The sequence below is a fragment of the Salvelinus alpinus genome, chromosome 28 (assembly GCF_045679555.1).
Source record: "Salvelinus alpinus chromosome 28, SLU_Salpinus.1, whole genome shotgun sequence".
Lineage (NCBI taxonomy): Eukaryota > Metazoa > Chordata > Actinopteri > Salmoniformes > Salmonidae > Salvelinus > Salvelinus alpinus.
In genome coordinates this window covers 35,629,052-35,651,465 of record NC_092113.1, presented here as the reverse complement: position 1 = coordinate 35,651,465, position 22,414 = coordinate 35,629,052, and the positions used below count along the sequence as shown (strand labels likewise).

The window sequence follows — 22,414 nt, the reverse complement described above, 5'->3', positions numbered from 1 at the left end:
TAGACATTTTTGGTATGCTAAAAAGAAAGAAAAGACACAGACCAGATTTAAAAAAGCAGATGACATCAGTTGTCACTTTCAACCACAGCCTCAAGAACAACACAGAGGATGCATTGTTAGATGCATTCATGCTCTAAAATGAATAAAGATTCATTGTTACTAAATATGTATTGTGTTTACTCACATTTATACTGAACAAAAATATAAATGCAGCTGAGTTACAGTTCATATGAGGAAATCAGTCAATTGAAACAAATGAATGAGGCCCTAATCTATGGATTTCACATGACTGGGAATACAGATATGCATCTGTTGGTCACAGATACCTTTAAAAAGAACAAGTAGTGGTGTGGATCAGAAGACCTCTAACCTTGTTCTGAACACCTCCAAAACAAAGGTCATGTGGTTTGGTAAGAAGAATGCCCCTCTCCCCACAGGTGTTATTACTACCTCTGAGGGTTTAGAGATGGTTATGTTATGAGGGGTATGATAATGTTATGTTATGAGGGGTATGATAATGTTATGTTATGAGGGGTATGATAATGTTATGTTATGAGGGGTATGATAATGTTATGTTATGAGGGGTATGATAATGTTATGTTATGAGGGGTATGATAATGTTATGTTATGAGGGGTATGATAATGTTATGTTATGAGGGGTATGATAATGTTATGTTATGAGGGGTATGATAATGTTATGTTATGAGGGGTATGATAATGTTATGTTATGAGGGGTATGATAATGTTATGTTATGAGGGGTATGATTATGTTATGAGGGGTATGATAATGTTATGTTATGAGGGGTATGATAATGTTATGTTATGAGGGGTATGATAATGTTATGAGGGGTATGATAATGTTATGTTATGAGGGGTATGATAATGTTATGTTATGAGGGATATGATAATGTTATGTTATGAGGGGTATGATAATGTTATGTTATGAGGGATATGATAATCTTATGTTATGAGGGATATGATAATCTTATGTTATGAGGGGTATGATAATCTTATGTTATGTTATGAGGGATATGATAATCTTATGTTATGAGGGATATGATAATCTTATGTTATGAGGGATATGATAATCTTATGTTATGAGGGGTATGATAATGTTATGTTATGAGGGGTATGATAATGTTATGTTATGAGGGGTATGATAATGTTATGTTATGAGGGGTATGATAATGTTATGTTATGAGGGGTATGATAATGTTATGTTATGAGGGGTATGATAATGTTATGTTATGAGGGGTATGATAATGTTATGTTATGAGGGGTATGATAATGTTATGTTATGAGGGGTATGATAATGTTATGTTATGAGGGGTATGATAATGGTATGTTATGAGGGGTATGATAATGTTATGTTATGAGGGGTATGATAATGTTATGTTATGAGGGGTATGATAATGTTATGAGGGGTATGATAATGTTATGTTATGAGGGGTATGATAATGTTATGTTATGAGGGGTATGATTATGTTATGAGGGGTATGATAATGTTATGTTATGAGGGGTATGATAATGTTATGTTATGAGGGGTATGATTATGTTATGAGGGGTATGATAATGTTATGTTATGAGGGGTATGATAATGTTATGTTATGAGGGATATGATAATCTTATGTTATGAGGGATATGATAATCTTATGTTATGAGGGGTATGATAATCTTATGTTATGAGGGTTATGCTAATCTTATGTTATGAGGGTTATGCTAATCTTATGTTATGAGGGATATGATAATCTTATGTTATGAGGGATATGATAATCTTATGTTATGAGGGATATGATAATCTTATGTTATGAGGGATATGATAATCTTATGTTATGTTATGAGGGATATGATAATCTTATGTTATGTTATGAGGGATATGATAATCTTATGTTATGTTATGAGGGATATGATAATCTTATGTTATGAGGGATATGATAATCTTATGTTATGAGGGGTATGATAATCTTATGTTATGTTATGAGGGATATGATAATCTTATGTTATGAGGGTTATGCTAATCTTATGTTATGAGGGATATGATAATCTTATGTTATGAGGGATATGATAATCTTATGTTATGAGGGATATGATAATCTTATGTTATGTTATGAGGGATATGATAATCTTATGTTATGAGGGATATGATAATCTTATGTTATGAGGGATATGATAATCTTATGTTATGAGGGATATGATAATCTTATGTTATGTTATGAGGGATATGATAATCTTATGTTATGTTATGAGGGATATGATAATCTTATGTTATGAGGGATATGATAATCTTATGTTATGTTATGAGGGATATGATAATCTTATGTTATGTTATGAGGGGCATGATAATCTTATGTTATGAGGGATATGATAATCTTATGTTATGAGGGATATGATAATCTTATGTTATGTTATGAGGGGTATGATAATCTTATGATATGAGGGGTATGATAATCTTATGTTATGAGAGGTATGATATGATAGTGTTATAATTGTGTAATTTACTCATGTTTAGGTAGTTTGCCCATTGAGCCAGTTGTCCCCAGTCAGTTAGGAGACTGTTCTCCCATTAACACATTCCTCTAGTTTGTGTCTAAATAGCACCCTATTCCCTATATAGTGCACTACTTTTGACCGGAGCGTTATGGGCCCTGGTGAAAGTAGTGCACTATATGAGGCTGTGAATGAAGTTCCATTTGGAATGCATTCCTGTAGTCTCAATACACTGGAAGCTGCTTGTGGCAGGGGAGACGCTCATATCCTGCCTTCTGGACTCTAATACATACAAATTGCAGCAAGTGTTGTTCACAAACAGTTGGTGATGTAGACTTGCCCATGTTGCCCGGGTCATTTTCCACTCTGTCTTCACAGCTCCAGGCCTGGGTGTCTGGGGGGTGGTGCAGGCGGTGCTGTCTTCCCAGCTCTAGGCCTGGGTGTCTGGGGGGTGGTGCAGGCGGTGCTGTCTTCCCAGCTCCAGGCCTGGGTGTCTGGGGTGTGGTGCAGGTGGTGGTGTCTTCCCAGCACCAGGCCTGGGTGTCTGGGGTGTGGTGCAGGCGGTGCTGTCTTCCCAGCTCCAGGCCTGGGTGTCTGGGGTGTGGTGCAGGCGGTGCTGTCTTCCCAGCTCCAGGCCTGGGTGTCTGGGGGGTGGTGCAGGCGGTGCTGTCTTCCCAGCTCCAGGCCTGGGTGTCTGGGGGGTGGTACAGGCGGTGCTGTCTTCCCAGCTCCAGGCCTGGGTGTCTGGGGTGTGGTGCAGGCGGCGCTGTCTTCCCAGCTCCAGGCCTGGGTATCTGTGGATGTGGTTCTGTGTGGCAGTGCCAGTCTTTGCTTGTTGTTGTTTCACCCCAGTACCACAGTACAGACTCTCTCTCTGTCTCAGTTAATGACCCAACAGCACTCAGCTCCAGGCCTGGGTGTCTTATTTACTATGACAGCCAAACCCAGACGACGCTGGGCCAATTGTGCGCTGCCCTATGGGACTCCAAATCACGGCCGGATATGATACAGCCTGGATCCCACTGTCTGCCACAGTAGCTAGGTCCAATAGGCTTCTCTAGGTCCAAGAGGCTTCTAAACAGCTTCTAACTAATAAACAAAAGTGAAATAAACAATTAAAATGTAACAGTAAACATTACACAAAGAATAAAGACATTTCAAATGTTATATGTGCAAATAGTGAAAGTACAAAATGTAAAATTAACATAAATATGGGTTGTATTTACAATGGTGTTTGTTCTTCACTGGTTGACCTTTACTTGTGGCAACAGGTCACAAATATTGCTGCTGTGATGGCACACTGGTATTTCACCCAATAGATATGGGAGTTTATCAAAATGTGATTTTTTTCAAATTCTTTGTGTATCTGTGTAATCTGAGGGAAATGTGTGTCTCTAATATAGTCATACATTTGGCAGGAGGTTAGGAAGTGCAGCTCAGTTTCCACCTCACACTCACACAGTCACTAATGTATTTCATCCTACTTCCTGCCCTTCCTCTCTTTTTTTATCTTTTGAAAGTTCACATCTCACAAAATGAATGTGTCACCTAAAATAACCCATTGCAGTAGTTCTGTGGTTATAGTAGTTGTTGTTCCACTGAGGAATGTCAAACAGAGCGAGGGAAAGAGCTGCTAGCGCCTTCAAGACAAAACACACAACACCCGTTGTTGAACTTTGGGTCTCCTCTCTTTCTCTCTCTCTTTCTCTCTCTCTTTCTCTCTCTCTTTCTCTCTCTCTACTCTCTCTCTACTCTCTCTCTACTCTCTCTACTCTCTCGCTCTATTCAATTCAAAGGGGCTTTATTGGCACGGGAAACATACGTTTATGTTGCCATAGCAAGTGAAATAAACAATAAACAAAAGGGAGAAGAAACAAAAAACAGCATCAGCAAAACCAATGTTCAGAACAGTAAACATTGCACTCAAAAAGGTAAACAAATATAGAGGCATTTCAAGTGTTATATTATGAGCTATGTACACTGTTTTAGTCATGTGCAAATAGTTGTAGTATGAATAGTAGGGGAAAATAAACAAGAAATATTGTTGTTTGTGCTACACTGGTTTCCCTTTTCTCATGGCAACAGGTCACACATCTGGATGCTGTGACTGCACACTGTGGTATTTCATCTAACAGATATGAGAGTTTATCAATGTTTGATTTGTTTTCTAATTCCTTGTGGATATATGTAATCTGAGGGAAATATGTGTCTCTAATGTGGTCATACCTTTGGCAGGAAGTTAGAAAGTGCAGCTCAGTTACCACCTCATTTTGTGGGCAGTGTGCACATAGCCTGTCTTCTCTTTAGACCTAGGTCTGCCTACTGTGGCCTCTCTCAATAGCAAGGCTATGCTCACGGAGTCTGTACATAGTCAAAGCTTTCCTTAAGTTTGGGTCAGTCACAGTGGTCAGGTATTCTGCGACTATACTCTCTGTTTAGGGCCAGACATTGTTCCAATTTGCTCAGTTTTTGGTTGATTCTTTCTAGGGCTGGGTGGTGTATCATATTTGACGATATACCGGTATTGATGCACAGACCGTTTTGGATTTTTACTTTACCTTCTATAACGGTATTTGAACGTTTGGTTTGTAGAATGTGATATGCCGTGGGTAATGTCCATTTCTATAGTTTACAACACTACTTGTCATCTCTTTCTGCTCTCACCAGGCTGCTTTCCTCACAGACCTAGCCCCACCCCCTGTCACTCAAGGAGCTCGTTTGTTGTTCCTCAACCACCAGACTCTTGTCAATGCAGCACATGCAACAATGTTGATGACAAGGATGTTTCCACTTTGCTTCTTAATATAAAACCTCAAGCGCTTTATAATTGCAATATTAGGTTGTTTGCTGATGTAAGAAACACAACTAGTTTGTCTTTTCGTTGCAAGTTTTAGCTAAATTGTGTTAGCCGTTAATCACTAGTTAGCTGGCTAGCTAGCTAATAAATGTACTGAGTCAAGGCAAACATAGCTAGCAAATACAGCCTGATACCAGTGCTGGTGTAGGCCTAAATCAGCATGTTTGTTCAACAGTATATTTTAAATCAAAGCGGAATAGGCGAAGCATGTATATATATGTTGGCTACATGAAGAAACAGATTATAGGGTATCCTAGGAAACGCTGACCATCACTTTGGTTCCTACCCTGTCACAATAACTCCTCCCTGGCATTTTCATTTGTTGTCATGTCAAACAACACTGTATTCAAAGTGCCCACTATTATTTAAATTCTAACTATAGAATTAGAATAAACATTCTCGTTCCATGATTCCAACTGTTCACCCAAGTGTTTTGATCTAAATCGCAAGTCTAACATTTGGTAAAAAATAAGGCCTAGTTTTCTTGTCCATATCGTGCAGCCCAACGTGGCAGTCAAATGAGTGCTGGAAATGCAGGAAACTATTTTTGGTTGAATTGAACAGCATAACGGACGGGAGAAACCCATTTTGAAATCCCTTAGAATGTATGTGTTGCCTCTACTCATAAAACTTTTATGATTCAACAATCATAAACTACCATTATACTGTCATACGTCAACAGAAGAACAAATACAGTCATGTGATATTTGGGTCATATCGCCCAGCCCTAATTATTTCTAGTGTGTCCAATAGTTTTTTTTCTTTTCTTAACTTCGTTGATCTAATTGTGTTGCTGTTCTGGGGCTCTGTGCTGGCTGAGGGGACTTTTCTCCAGGTTCCTCTCTCTGTAGTCGAGGGCTTTGTGATGGAATTTGTAGGCATCGCTTCCTTTTTAGGTGGTTGTAGAATTTAACAGCTCTTTTCTGGATTTTGATAACTAGCACTCTCTCTCATCCCCTCCTCTCCCTCTCCTCCTCCCTCTCTCCCCCTCTCTCTCTCTCCCTCCTCTCTGCCTCCCCCCTCCCTCCCTCTCTCCCTCCTCTCTCCCTATGCCTCCCCCCTCCCTCTCCCCCCCTCTCTCTCTCAATTCAATTCAAGGGGCTTTATTGACATGAGAAACATATGTTAACATTGCCAAAGCAAGTGAAGTAGATTTTATACAAAAGTGAATTAAACAATAAAATGAACAGTTAACATTACCCTCACAGAACTTCCAAAAGAATAAAGACATTTCAAATGTCATATTATGTATATACAGTGGGGAGAACAAGTATTTGATACACTGCCGATTTTGCAGGTTTTCCTACTTACAAAGCATGTAGAGGTCTGTACTTTTTATCATAGGTACACTTCAACTGTGAGAGACGGAATCTAAAACAATCTAAAACTGTGAGAGACGGAATCTAAACACTAAAACAAGTAATTAATTTGCATTTTATTGCATGACATAAGTATTTGATCACCTACCAACCAGTAAGAATTCCGGCTCTCACAGACCTGTTCGTTTTTCTTTAAGAAGCCCTCCTGTTCTCCACTCATTACCTGTATTAACTGCACCTGTTTGAAATCGTTACCTGTATAAAAGACACCTGTCCACACACTCAATCAAACAGACTCCAACCTCTCCACAATGGCCAAGACCAGAGAGCTGTGTAAGGACATCAGGGATAAAATTGTAGACCTGCACAAGGCTGGGATGGGCTACAGGACAATAGGCAAGCAGCTTGGTGAGAAGGCAACAACTGTTGGCGCAATTATTAGAAAATGGAAGAAGTTGAAGATGACGGTCAATCACCCTCGGTCTGGGGCTCCATGCAAGATCTCACCTCGTGGGGCATCAATGATCATGGGGAAGGTGAGGGATCAGCCCAGAACTACACGGCAGGACCTGGTCAATGACCTGAAGAGAGCTGGGACCACAGTCTCAAAGAAAACCATTAGTACCACACTACGCCGTCATGGATTAAAATCCTGCAGCGCACGCAAGGTCCCCTTGCTCAAGCCAGCGCATGTCCAGGCCCGTCTGAAGTTTGCCAATGACCATCTGGATGATCCAGAGGAGGAATGGGAGAAGGTCATGTGGTCTGATGAGACAAAAATAGAGCTTTTTGGTCTAAACTCCACTCGCCGTGTTTGGAGGAAGAAGAAGGATGAGTACAACCCCAAGAACACCATCCCAACCGTGAAGCATGGAGGTGGAAACATCATTCTTTGGGGATGCTTTTCTGCAAAGGGGACAGGACGACTGCACCGTATTGAGGGGAGGATGGATGGGGCCATGGATCGCGAGATCTTGGCCAACAACCTCCTTCCCTCAGTAAGAGCATTGAAGATGGGTCGTGGCTGGGTCTTCCAGCATGACAACGACCCGAAACACACAGCCAGGGCAACTAAGGAGTGGCTCCGTAAGAAGCATCTCAAGGTCCTGGAGTGGCCTAGCCAGTCTCCAGACCTGAACCCAATAGAAAATCTTTGGAGGGAGCTGAAAGTCCGTATTGCCCAGCGACAGCCCCGAAACCTGAAGGATCTGGAGAAGGTCTGTATGGAGGAGTGGGCCAAAATCCCTGCTGCAGTGTGTGCAAACCTGGTCAAGAACTACAGGAAACGTATGATCTCTGTAATTGCAAACAAAGGTTTCTGTACCAAATATTAAGTTCTGCTTTTCTGATGTATCAAATACTTATGTCATGCAATAAAATGCAAATTAATTACTTAAAAATCATACAATGTGATTTTCTGTATTTTTGTTTTAGATTCCGTCTCTCACAGTTGAAGTGTACCTATGATAAAAATTACAGACCTCTACATGCTTTGTAAGTAGGAAAACCTGCAAAATCGGCAGTGTATCAAATACTTGTTCTCCCCACTGTATACAGTGTTGTAACAATGTTCAAATGGTTAAAGTACAAAAGGGAAAATAAATAAACATAAATATGGGTTGTATTTACAATGGTGTTTGTTCTTCACTGGTTGCCCTTTTCTTGTGGCAACAGGTCACAAATATTGCTGCTGTGATGGCACACTGGTATTTCACCCAATAGATATGGGATATGGGAGTTTATCAAAATCGTGTTTGTTTTTGAATTCTTTGTGTATCTGTGTAATCTGAGGGGAGTATGTGTCTCTATGGTCATACATGTGGCAGGAGATTAGGAAGTGCAGCTCCGTTTCCACCTCATTTGGTGGGCAGTGGGCACATAGCCTGTCTTCTCTTGAGAGCCAGGTCTGCCTACGGCGGCCTTTCTCAATAGCAAGGCCATGCTCACTGAGTCTGTACATAGTCAAAGCTTTCCTTAAGTTTTGGTCAGTCACAGTGTTCAGTGTTCTCCCACTGTGTACTCTCTTTGTTTAGGGCCAAGTAGCATTCTAGTTTTCTCTGTGTTTTTTGTTAATTCTAACCAATATGTCAAGTAATCTTTTTGTTTTCTCATGATTTGGTTGGGTCTAATTGTGTTGCTGTCCTGGGGCTGTGGGGTCTGTTTGTATTTGTGAACAGAGCCCCAGGACCAGCTTGCTTAGGGGACTCTTCTCCAGGTTCATCTCTCTGTAGGTGATGGCTTTGTTATGGAAGGTTTGGGAATTGCTTCCTTTTAGGTGGTTGTAGAATTTAACGGCTCTTTTCTGGAATTTGATAATTCGTGGGTATCGGCCTAATTCTGCTCTGCATGCATTATTTGGTGTTTGATGTTGTACACGGGGGATATTTTTGCAGAATTCTGCATGCAGAGTCTCAATTTGGTATTTGTCCCATTTTGTGAATTCTTGGTTGGTGAGCGGACCCCAGACCTCACAACCATAAAGGGCAATGGGTTCTATAACTGATTCAAGTATTTTTAGCCAGATCCTAATTGGTATGTTGAATTTTATGTTCCTTTTGATGGCATAGAATTCCATTCTTCCCTTGTCTCTCAGATCGTTCACAGCTTTGTGGAAGTTACCTGTGGCGCTGATGTTTAGGCCGAGGTATGTTTAGTTTTTTTGTGTGCTCTTGTTATTGGTGTCTAAATGGAATTTGTATTTGTGGTCCTGGCGACTGAACCATTTTGGAACACTAGTATTTTGGTCTTACTGAGATTTACTGTCAGGGCCCAGGTCTGGCAGAATCTGTGCAGAATATCTATGTGCTGCTGTAGGCCCTCCTTGGTTGGTGACAGAAGCACCAGATCGTCAGCAGACATTTGACTTCAGATTCTATTAGGGTGAGGCCGGGTGCTGCCGACTGTTCTAGTGCCCTCGCCAATTCTTTGATTGTATATATGTTGAAGAGGGTGGGGCTTAAGCTGCATCCCTGTCTCACCCCACAGCCCTGTGGGTAGAAATGTGTGTTTTTTGCCTATTTTAACCACACACTTGTTTGTGTACATTAATTTTATAATGTCGTATATTTTACCCCCAACACCACTTTCCATCAATTTGTATAGCAGACCCTCATGCCAAATTGAGTCGAAGGCTTTTTTGAAATCAACAAAGCATGAGAAGACTCCCGAGTGGCGCAGTGGTCTAGGGCACTGCATCGCAGTGCGAGCTGCGCCTCCAGAGTCTCTGGGTTCGCGCCCAGGCTGGGCTGGGTTCGCGCCCAGGCTCTGTCGCAGCCGGCCGCAACCGGGAGATCCGTGGGGCGACGCACAATTGGCATAGCGTCGTCCGGGTTAGGGAGGGTTTGGCCGGTAGGGATATCCTGGTCTCAGTATGTAAAAAAAAAAAAATAATAATAATAATAATAATTGTTATAAAATGTATGCACACTACTGTAAGTCGCTCTGGATAAGAGCGTCTGCTCTTGGCCGGTAGGGATATCCTTGTCTCAGTATGTAAAAAAAAAAATGTAATAAAATGTATGCACTCTACTGTAAGTCGCTCTGGATAAGAGCGTCTGCTCTTGGCCGGTAGGGATATCCTTGTCTCAGTATGTAAAAATGTAATAAAATGTATGCACTCTACTGTAAGTCGCTCTGGATAAGAGCGTCTGCTAAATGACTAAAATGTAAATGTAAGACTTTGCCTTTGTTTTGGTTTGTTTGTTTGTCAATTATGGTGTGCAGGGTGAATACGTGGTATGTCGTATGATCATTTGGTAAAAAGCCAATTTGCCATTTGCTAAGTAAATCTTTTTCACTCAGGAAATGTACGAGTCTGCTGTTAATGATGATGCAGAGGATTTTCCCAAGGTTGCTGTTGACGCATATACCACGGTAGTTATTGGGGTCAAATTTATCTCAATTTTTGTGGATTGGGGTGATCAGTCCTTTGTTCCAAATATTGGGGAAGATGCCAGAGCTAAGGATGATGTTAAAGAGTTTTAGTATAGCCAATTGGAATTTCTTGTCTGTATATTTTAACATTTCATTGAGGATACCATCAACACCACAGGCCTTTTTGGGGTGAAGGGTTTGTATTTGGAGAAGTGGTTTACCCATACAACTCCATTTTGGTTAGATCATTTTTGTTGTTTGTTTTGTGTTTTCCAATTTTCCCAGAAGTGGTTAGGGTCTATGGATTCTTCAATTACATTGAGCTGATTTCTGACGTGCCGTTCCTTCTTTTTCCGTAGTGTATTTCTGTATTGTTTTAGTGATTCACCATAGTGAAGGCGTTGACTCACTCAGGTTTTCTGGGTCTCTCTGTTTTTGGTTGGACAGGTTTCTCAATTTCTTTCTTAGGTTTTTGCATTCTTCATCAAACCATTTGTCACTGTTGTTTATTTTCTTTCCTATTTGAAATTTTTAGATTTGATAGGGAAGCTGAGGGAAAATATACTGTTTTAGGTTTTCTACTGCCATGTTTATACCTTCACTATTACAGTGGAACGTTTTGTCCAGGAAGTTGTCTAAAAGGGATTGAATTTGTTGTTGCCTAATTGTTTTTTGGTAGGTTTCCACACTACATTCCTTCCATCTATAGCATTTCTTAATATTACTCAGTTCCTTTGGCTTTGATGCCTCATGATTGAGTTTTGCTCTGTTCAAGTAGACTGTGATTTTGCTGTGGTCTGATAGGGGTGTCAGTGGGCAAACTGAACGCTCTGAGAGTCTGGGTTGAGGTCAGTGATAAAGTAGTTTACAGGACTACTGCCAAGAGATGAACTATAGGTGTACCTACCGTAGGTGTCCCCACGAAGCCTACCATTGACTATGTACATACCCAGCGTGCAACAGAGCTGCAGGAGTTGTGACCCGTTTTTGTTTGTTATATTGTCATAGTTGTGCCAAGGGGGGCATATGGGGGAGGGAATGCTGTCACCAGGCAGGTGTTTGTCCCCCTGTGTGCTGAGGGTGTCAGGTTCTTGTCCGGTTCTGGCATTTAGGTCAACACAGACTAGTATATGTCCCTGGACCTGGAAATGATTGATATCCCACTCCAGGATGGAGAAGCTGTCTTCATTAAAGTATGGGGATTCTAGTGGGGGGGGATATAGGTAGCACACAGGAGGACATTTTTCTCTGTTAAGATCATTTCCTTTTGAATTTCTAGCCAAATGTAAAATGTTCCTGTTTTGATGAATTTAATGGAGTGAGTTAGGTCTGCTCTACACCAAATTGGCATATCCCCTGAGTCCCTTCCCTGTTTCACACCTGGTAGTTTGGTGGATGGGACCACCAGCTCTCTGTAACCTAGAGGGCAACCAGTGGCTCCATCTCTTCTATACCATGTTTCTTGTAGTATGACAATGTCTTTATTTCCAATTTCTTTGAAGTCCAAGTTCCTGCTCTTTAGGTCAAAGGCAGATGACCTCATGATTTGAATATTCCAGGATGAGATAGTGTAGGCTTTGTGTTCCATAAAGTGTCCAATGTTGTTGGTGGTGTGACCTCAGGCCAGTAAGTGTGAGCAGAGCCTGCTGAGCATCTGGTACATGCCATTGGCTTGGGCTAGTGTAAGAGTGGGGGTTGGGCCTGTTTGCCCGCTCACGGCCTGGCAGTATGTGTGACTTCCATGTTGAGGCCCTCTTTGCAGGGGTGGGATGCATGGGGTGAGCAGGAGGGGCATAGGTCTGATCTGAGGAGGCCTAAATGGGGTGTGGGGATGGTTCACTTGGGTGGGGGTATGGATGTGGCTGGTGGTATTGTGGTCTGGATGTAGGTCCTCTTGGCGTGGGTCCTCTATGTGTAGGTCCGGGTGGGGGGGGGGGGGTGTGTCTCGCTGGTCTGGGCGGGGTGTCTATTGATCTGTTGCTCCTGTGTGAAGTGTTGGGGCTGCGTTTGAGAGCAATGTCCTTTAGAGTCCAGGCGAAGGTGGGCAGTGCTGCCTTGCATTGGTGGACCTAGGGCTGGGCGAGGGGACGATAGAAAAACATCTATCCTTTCATATTATGCTCTATCATTTATTTCGGTGTCGCAAATCACACTCTATACGGCAATATTTGTAGTCAATTGGACAACGGTTTGCGTGGAAATTTGCAACACAAACAAACATGGAGGAGAGTGAACGTGACACAGAGCACGGAGACACGGAGCTCGTACCTTAAAGAGGGGCTACTTCGGTCGCATGGACGTGGTTTGGGAATGAAAAGTCTGACACGGACCAGAAAACCGTCCTCTGCAGAATATGCCGCAGGCCGGTCCCGCCAACAGGCTCAAACACCACTAACCTCTTACCACCTACGCAAGAATCATGTGAAACAGAACGGAAAGAGTCTACGGATAAGACCCAAAGAAGTACAGTCGAGTGCTCAAAACAAACCCTCGACTCAGACGTTGCAAGAGGCTTTTGCCCGCGGCACACCATATGGCAAAGAATCCCGAAGATGGAAGGAGATAACAGCTGCCGTTACAACTTACATCTGCAAAGAAACGGCCCAGATTTCCACGGTCGAGAAACGGGGGTTTGGTGAGTTGGTGCCAACACTCGACCCAAGGTACCAAATGCAAATTGATATGTGACACGTATTAATGCCAAAATAACATGCGAAACAGGCAAGCCTCCATATATATATATTTTAGGCCTATATTTATTTGGTTTGCAGCTATAGTTGAAGTGTTTTCTATTTACCATTTTAGATTTTGTTACATGCTTAATTGAAAATTTGCACAGGTTCTAAATAAAATAAACAATAAAATATGAGTAAGTACTTTTTTATTTGTTGAGTATAATTCAAAATGTAATAAGAAATAGGCCTTTACATGTGGTCATTTTATATATTTATTCATTGAATTTACAGAAAATGTGATATATTGTGATATGTATTGTTATCGGGTTATGAAACGACCTATATTGGGATATGAGATTTTGGCCATATCGCCCAGTCCTAGGTGGACCTGGTCACAAAGGCTGTTCAAGTCCAGGGTGGAGTGGTGGGCCAGGTAAACATTTGGTTTTGAGGCACAGTCACGGGAAATACTTGCGTTTACCCGCTGTATGGTAGCAGTCTTTTCGTGGTAGCAGGGTGGATATAACCACTTGTGCATTGGGGAAAGTAGGAGAAGCTTTTTCAATCACTCCCTTCAGTGCTGTGGCCACCATTTCCTGCTGTGTTCTCAGGTCGTTTGTGCCTGTGTGTGTTATTATGTTGCTGGGTGACCCTAGTAGGTCTTCAGACAGAAGGTCTAGGGCACGCTGGGTGTTTGGACACCAGAGTTTAGACACACTGTGTTTTCTTGTATATATTTCCCATTTTAGTCCATGAGGAGTACAATCTGTGTCTTGTGTATGTGGGGGGATTGGGGGGGATTGTCAGGGTGGCTGACAGGGGGGGTGCTCAGAGGGGGTGAGATCCCCTGGGCTTGGGGTTCTTCATTTGTCTGTTCTGCTGTGATGTTGGCGTGGTCTGGGTTGGACTGTTCTGCTGGGGTGTCGAGACTTTTGTCGGGTGCTGAGGTGGGCTGTTCTGCTGGCTTCTCTGCGGGGGTGGCCACCTCTCTAGTGGGTTGTTCTCTGTCACACGCCATCCCCCTCAACCTCTCCTCCAGCAGTCTGATCCTCTCCTCCATCCCCCTTACCCTCTCCTCCAGCAGTCTGATCCTCTCCTCTAGTGCTCTGTTCTTCTCCTGCTCTTGCTTTTTATCCTGTTGAAGTTGTCTCACCACAGTCCAGAGTGCAGATATGTCTCTCTCCACCTCCAGCTCTCCGGGTCTGGTTAAGGGGGTGTTGTTGTGCTGGACTGTTGTCTGGGTCTGTGCTGACTGGAGTGTAATCACCTGCTGTTCCAGCTTCACCTGCCTTACCTCTAGCTGGGTAAATGTATCCTTCATTTCAATGAGGGAGTAGTACTCTGTCCTGGGAGGTTGACTTTCCGCTTGGGGTTGCTCGCCTGTGGGGTTATATAATGAAGAGGTCTGGTTTGACCTGCTCGGGGTGGGGGTATCTTTCTCAAGGGAGAGCTTCTCCTGCTGGGCTAATTCTTTGATTAGGTGAAAGTCCAGCTGAAACTGTTTGGGGTTGCCCTGTACCATTACTGTTCCAGACTTATAGAGATTTATATTAGCTGACTCAGAGTCCTCGTTGTCTAGTATCCTGAGTTTCCACTCCTCGGTAACATCCCCCCTCTTAACAGAGGGGTAGTGTGCCCTGCCAGGGATGGTCTGTGTGGAAGATGAGGTTGCTGATGTTCCCATTTTTATAATAGTCAGCAAAAAGTGTCTCTTGATTTTCCATAAGAAGCTTCATTTTGTGCTCTTTTCGTGTTTTATCATTCTTTACATACAGTACACTGTGTATGTTAATTACCTCTGAACAGCTGGAGGCAGCTTCTAAGGCCTCTCCATTTGGTTGGAGTAGACTGTTCGACTCTCTCACTCTCCTCCCTCTCTCTCTCTCTCCTCCTCCCTCTCTCTCTCCTCCTCCCCCTCTCTCTCCTCCTCCTCCCTCTCTCTCTCCTCCTCCCCCTCTCTCTCCTCCTCCCCCTCTCTCTCCTCCTCCCCCTCCCTCTCCTCCTCCCCCTATCCTGTCCCTCTCCCCCCTCTAACCTGTCACTCTTCTCCTCCCCCCTCTATCCTGTCCCTCTCCTCCTCCCCCCTCTATCCTGTCCCTCTCCTCCTCCCCCCTCTATCCTGTCCCTCTCCTCCTCCTCCCCTCCCTCTCCTCCTCCCTCCTCCCCTCCCTCTCTCTCTCTTTCCATTGTTATGTGAAACACTGTGTGTTCTCTCTCTCACTTCCCTGACCAACACGTCTCTCTCATCACATGTTTATCTTCTTCTATTCTGAGCTGCCTGACACGGGGGGGGGGCACTTGTTGGCTTTGAGGGGCCACTTGTTCTCATGTGGGGGAGGGGGGGGGGGGGGGTTCGGTGCAATGTGTGTAAGCCTTTCGACTTACCCCACTCCTGTCGCTCCCTGTGACGCTATCGCTGGTCACACAAGGGGATATGTGTGTGTGGTTTTGGGGGGAGATTAGGGAATGTGTGGATTTACTCTGTGCAGTAGTGGGAGTGTTGTTCAGGGCCAAACCCCCAGAGCTGACAGGACATCCCCTGTAAGGTTTCAGAAGTGTATTATGATGTCTGAGTTTGGTTGAGTGGTTAAAGTCACTGCTCTAGGTACCTATGCAGTCCCCTCCCTACGTGGGATGCAGTCCCCTCCCTACGTGGGATGCAGTCCCCTCCCTACGTGGGATGCAGTCCCAGTCCCTACGTGGGATGCAGTCCCAGTCCCTACGTGGGGCGGATTCCCAGTCCCTACGCGGGGCGGATTCCCAGTCCCTACGCGGGGCCGATTCCCAGTCCCTACGCGGGGCCGATTCCCAGTCCCCACGCGGGGCCGATTCCCAGTCCCCACGCGGGGCCGATTCCCAGTCTTTACACTTCTATACACGATGTCCTCTGTCTCCCTCCTCATTTCATGTCTATCCCTGTCAATGAAACAGGAACAATACAGGGGGGAAGTGTGATGACTAGACAGAGACTTTAGAGTTGCTGTTCTGTCTAGGTCGTCTCGAGGTCCTGTGTCTTGATTGATGGTGGTGTTAGTGTGGTGACTGTGTGTCTTGTTGATTGATGGTAGTGTTAGTGTGGTGACTGTGTGTCTTGTTGATTGATGGTAGTGTGGTGACTGTGTGTCTTGTTGATTGATGGTGGTGTTAGTGTGGTGACTGTGTGTCTTGTTGATTGATGGTAGTGTTAGTGTGGTGACTGTGTGTCTTGTTGATTGATGGTGGTGTTAGTGTGGTGACTGTGTGTCTTGTTGATTGATGGTAGTGTTAGTGTGGTGACTGTGTGTCTTGTTGATTGATGGTAGTGTGGTGACTGTGTGTCTTGTTGATTGATGGTGGTGTTAGTGTGGTGACTGTGTGTCTTGTTGATTGATGGTAGTGTTAGTGTGGTGACTGTGTGTCTTGTTGATTGATGGTAGTGTTAGTGTGGTGACTGTGTGTCTTGTTGATTGATGGTAGTGTGGTGACTGTGTGTCTTGTTGATTGATGGTAGTGTTAGTGTGGTGACTGACTGTGTGTCTTGTTGATTGATGGTAGTGTTAGTGTGGTGACTGTGTGTCTTGTTGATTGATGGTAGTGTGGTGACTGTGTGTCTTGTTGATTGATGGTAGTGTGGTGACTGTGTGTCTTGTTGATTGATGGTGGTGTTAGTGTGGTGACTGTGTGTCTTGTTGATTGATGGTAGTGTTAGTGTGGTGACTGTGTGTCTTGTTGATTGATGGTAGTGTTAGTGTGGTGACTGTGTGTCTTGTTGATTGATGTTAGTGTGGTGACTGTGTGTCTTGTTGATTGATGGTGGTGTTAGTGTGGTGACTGTGTGTCTTGTTGATTGATGGTGGTGTTAGTGTGGTGACTGTGTGTCTTGTTGATTGATGGTAGTGTTAGTGTGGTGACTGTGTGTCTTGTTGATTGATGGTAGTGTTAGTGTGGTGACTGTGTGTCTTGTTGATTGATGTTAGTGTGGTGACTGTGTGTCTTGTTGATTGATGGTGGTGTTAGTGTGGTGACTGTGTGTCTTGTTGATTGATGGTGGTGTTAGTGTGGTGACTGTGTGTCTTGTTGATTGATGGTGGTGTTAGTGTGGTGACTGTGTGTCTTGTTGATTGATGGTAGTGTTAGTGTGGTGACTGTGTGTCTTGTTGATTGATGTTAGTGTGGTGACTGTGTGTCTTGTTGATTGATGGTGGTGTTAGTGTGGTGACTGTGTGTCTTGTTGATTGATGGTGGTGTTAGTGTGGTGACTGTGTGTCTTGTTGATTGATGGTAGTGTTAGTGTGGTGACTGTGTGTCTTGTTGATTGATGGTAGTGTTAGTGTGGTGACTGTGTGTCTTGTTGATTGATGTTAGTGTGGTGACTGTGTGTCTTGTTGATTGATGGTGGTGTTAGTGTGGTGACTGTGTGTCTTGTTGATTGATGGTGGTGTTAGTGTGGTGACTGTGTGTCTTGTTGATTGATGGTGGTGTTAGTGTGGTGACTGTGTGTCTTGTTGATTGATGGTAGTGTTAGTGTGGTGACTGTGTGTCTTGTTGATTGATGGTAGTGTTAGTGTGGTGACTGTGTGTCTTGTTGATTGATGGTGGTGTTAGTGTGGTGACTGTGTGTCTTGTTGATTGATGGTAGTGTTAGTGTGGTGACTGTGTGTCTTGTTGATTGATTGTGGTGTTAGTGTGGTGACTGTGTGTCTTGTTGATTGATGTTAGTGTGGTGACTGTGTGTCTTGTTGATTGATGGTAGTGTTAGTGTGGTGACTGTGTGTCTTGTTGATTGATGGTGGTGTTAGTGTGGTGACTGTGTGTCTTGTTGATTGATGGTGGTGTGGTGACTGTGTGTCTTGTTGATTGATGGTAGTGGTAGTGTGGTGACTGTGTCTTGTTGATTTATGGTAGTGTTAGTGTGGTGACTGTGTGTCTTGTTGATTGATGGTAGTGTTAGTGTGGTGACTGTGTGTCTTGTTGATTGATGGTGGTGTTAGTGTGGTGACTGTGTGTCTTGTTGATTGATGGTAGTGTTAGTGTGGTGACTGTGTGTCTTGTTGATTGATGGTAGTGTTAGTGTGGTGACTGTGTGTCTTGTTGATTGATGGTAGTGTTAGTGTGGTGACTGTGTGTCTTGTTGATTGATGGTAGTGTTAGTGTGGTGACTGTGTGTCTTGTTGATTGATGTTAGTGTTAGTGTGGTGACTGTGTGTCTTGTTGATTGATGGTGGTGTTAGTGTGGTGACTGTGTGTCTTGTTGATTGATGGTAGTGTTAGTGTGGTGACTGTGTGTCTTGTTGATTGATGGTAGTGTTAGTGTGGTGACTGTGTGTCTTGTTGATTGATGGTAGTGTTAGTGTGGTGACTGACTAATGTGTGTGTATCGTGTTCTCTTCTCTTCTTCTCTGCTAGGTGACATCACACAGAAGGGCTATGAGAAGAAACGAACCAAGCTGCTGGGCCCCTTCCTCCCTCAGATCACCAGTAAGACACATTTCTTCCTCCTCCTCTTCCTCCTTTCATCTTCCTCTTCCTCCTTCAGATCACCAGTAAGACACATTTCTTCCTCCTCCTCTTCCTCCTTTCATCTTCCTCTTCCTCCCCGAGATCATCAGTTTGTAGTTTATCTATCTCTTATATTTTCCGTCTTATTCCTTCTCCTTCTCATCTTTCACTTCCTTCCTCTTCTCCTTTTCTTTCTCCTCTTCTTTCTCCTCTTCCTTCTTCTCTCTTCTTGTCTCTCCTCTTCCTTCTTCTCTCCTCTTCTCCTATTCCCTCTTTATTCTCCTCTTCTACTCTGACTCCTCTTGACATGTATAATCCTTGTGTCTCCTTACTGGGGCAGGTGACATAGAAGCATAGAGCTTTCAGCCTAACCCCAGACTCCAACACATGCCTTTTCAATTTAACTGACGCCAATGACCAAGCTCATCAACTATGTCAGTTTTGCACCAACAAGTCACATTTATTTATAAATCCCTTCTTACGTCAGCTGATATCTCAAAGTGCTGTACAGAAACCCAGCCTAAAACCCCAAACAGCAAGCAATGCAAGTGTAGAAGCACGGTGGCTAGGAAAAACTCCCTAGAAAGGCCAGAACCTAGGAAGAAACCTAGAGAGGAACCAGGCTATGAGGGGTGGCCAGTCCTCTTCTGGCTGTGCCGCGTGGAGATTATAACAGAACATGGCCAAGATGTTCAAATGTTCATAGATGCCCAGCAGGGTCAATTAATAATAATCACAGTGGTTGTAGAGGGTGCAACAGGTCAGCACCTCAGGAGTAAATGTCAGTTGGCTTTTCATAGCCAATCATTCAGAGGTCAAGACAGCAGGTGCGGTAGAGAGAGAGAGTTGAAAACAGCAGGTCCGGGACAAGGTAGCACGTCCAGTGAACAGGTCAGGGTTCCATAGCCGCAGGCAGAACAGTTGAAACTGGAGCAGCAGCAAGGCCAGGTGGACTGGGGACAGCAAGGATTCATCATGCCAGGTAGTCCTGACGCATGGTCTTAGGGCTGAGGTCCTCCGAGAGAGAGAAAGAAAGAGAGAGAGAAGGAGAGAATTAGAGAGAGCATACTTAAATTCACACAGGACACCGGATAAGACAGGAGAAGTCCTCCAGATATAACAAACTGACCCTAGCCCCCGACACATTAACTACTGCAGCATAAATACTGGAGGCTGAGACAGGAGGGGTCAGGAGACACTGTGGCCCCATCCGACGATACCCCCGGACAGGGCCAAACAGGCAGGATATAACCCCACCCACTTTGCCAAAGCACAACCCCCACACCACTAGAGGAATATCTTCAACCACCAACTTACCATCCTGAGACAAGGCAGAGTAAAGCCCACAAAGATCTCCCCACGGCACAACCCAAGGAGGGGGGGGGCGCCAACCCAGACAGGAAGATCACGTCAGTGACTCAACCCACTCAAGTGACGCACCCCTCCTAGGGACGGCATGGAAGAGCACCAGTAAGCCAGTGACTCAGCCCCTGTAATAGGGTTTGAGGCAGAGAATCCCAGTGGAGAGAGGGGAACCGGACAGGCAGAGACAGCAAGGGCGGTTCGTTGCTCCAGTGCCTTTCTGTTCACCTTCACACTCCTGGGCCAGACTACACTCAATCATAGGACCTACTGAAGAGATGAGTCTTCAATAAAGACTTAAAAGTCATTTTTATGGGGAAAGAATGCACAGAGAAACCAAAACTGTTCCACAAATAGTGTGTAGGCCTAACTGTACTGACCCCCCCCCAATCCATTAAGGTGACAGTGGACGTGATTGTTTCCCCAAATCTTTTCGACCTCCCTCTGTCTGTTCCAGTGGCGATGGGAGTGTTCATGGCTCTCTGCTGCACTCTGGTGGTGGATGAAGAAACAGCATCATCATTACTCTAACTTTTATAATTTTTTGATTTTAACCGTTATTTAACTAGGCAAGTCCGTTAAGAACAAATTCTTATTTACAATGACTAACTCAAACATGTATTAAATGCAACTAGCCTAGTGTTCCTTGAACTCTATCCACTTCAAACTTATTTTGTCCTTTTCCAATTTCTACGTATGGTAGTTAGTCACTAACTGGGGTGTAGTCTACCATTGTTATCCCTCTTGCTCTAATCGGGTCAGTTCCAGTCAGTGCCCATGGAAAGCCCTGAGTCGGCCAACAGACTGCCACTGGAGGATGTCCATAGAAAGCCCTGAATCGGCCAACAGACTGCCACTGGAGGATGTCCAGGGAAAGCCCTGAGTCAGCCAACAGACTGCCACTGGAGGATGTCCATGGAAAGCCCTGAGTCAGCCAACAGACTGCCACTGGATGATGCCCATGGAAAGCCCTGAGTCAGCCAACAGACTGCCACTGGATGATGCCCATGGAAAGCCCTGAGTCAGCCAACAGACTGCCACTGGAGGATGTCCATGGAAAGCCCTGAGTCAGCCAACAGACTGCCACTGGAGGATGTCCATGGAAAGCCCTGAGTCAGCCAACAGACTGCCACTGGAGGATGTCCATGGAAAGCCCTGAGTCAGCCAACAGACTGCCACTGGAGGATGTCCATGGAAAGCCCTGAGTCAGCCAACAGACTGCCACTGGAGGATGTCCATGGAAAGCCCTGAGTCAGCCAACAGACTGCCACTGGAGGATGTCCATGGAAAGCCCTGAGTCAGCCAACAGACTGCCACTGGAGGATGTCCATGGAAAGCCCTGAGTCAGCCAACAGACTGCCACTGGAGGATGTCCATGGAAAGCCCTGAGTCAGCCAACAGACTGCCACTGGATGATGCCCATGGAAAGCCCTGAGTCGGCCAACAGACTGCCACTGGAGGATGTCCATGGAAAGCCCTGAGTCGGCCAACAGACTGCCACTGGATGATGCCCATGTCCACTGTGTGTCAGTTTGTGGTGTGGCCAAATAAAATCCTGTCTACTGGGGAACCCTGCTCTAGTGCATTACATATCAAACGATTGCTTAATTACCTGGAAAATGACTCCAGGAAAATCCCAAGTTTCTCAAGGTGTGGCACCATCTGATGTTGCTTCCGTGTGGAACGCGGGCGATGTGGAACGCGGGCGATGTGGAACGCTGGTGATGTGCTCTGGTCGTCAGAGCTGGCATTTGAATGCTTTGAACCTGAAAGGTCACCTCCTGCTTGTTCTGTCTGCGCCTCGGAGCATTCATCTCCTTTGTGTGTGTGTGTGTGTGTGTGTTGTGTGTGTGTGTGTGTGTGTTAGAGCCAGGTGCTGACCATCCTCTCTCTCGGTCCAGGTGTGGTGTTGGCTCTCCCAGACATCCAGCAGCAGGCGTCCTCTGGCCCAACCAGTGGTGAACCCAGCCGTGACTGTAGCCCTGCCAGTCCTGAGGCCCCTGGCCCCTCGTCTTCTTCTGGGGGGCGCAGAAACCGCAGCGGTGGGGCCAGGGACGACCGTTACAGATCAGGTACAGAGAGAGAGACACACACACACAATCATACAATCCTTTTGTATCTACCTCTATCACTCCAGTATCCCTGCACATTGTCAACATGGTACTGAACTGACCCTGTATATAGTGTGATTACCCCTATACATATCTACCTCCATCACTCCAGTATCCCTGCACATTGTCAACATGGTACTGAACTGACCCTGTATATAGTGTGATTACCCCTATACATATCTACCTCCATCACTCCAGTATCCCTGCACATTGTCAACATGGTACTGAACTGACCCTGTATATAGTATGATT

The 22,414-nt window shown here is 44.6% G+C and overlaps 1 protein-coding gene across 3 annotated transcripts in view; it reads left to right on the top strand.

The window, feature by feature from the left end:
* LOC139557760 (disco-interacting protein 2 homolog B-A) overlaps nt 1–22,414 on the top strand; it is a 107,746-nt gene that overhangs the window by 43,523 nt on the left and 41,809 nt on the right. For 2 of the 3 annotated variants that reach the window (XM_071372923.1, XM_071372924.1), the window contains exons 2-3: nt 18,597–18,668; nt 21,953–22,123. In XM_071372923.1, the coding sequence (XP_071229024.1) occupies nt 18,597–18,668; nt 21,953–22,123 (243 nt within the window). Of the gene's footprint in view, nt 1–18,596; nt 18,669–21,918; nt 22,124–22,414 lie in introns of all 3 variants that reach the window. The other variant, XM_071372925.1, reaches the window with a different exon arrangement.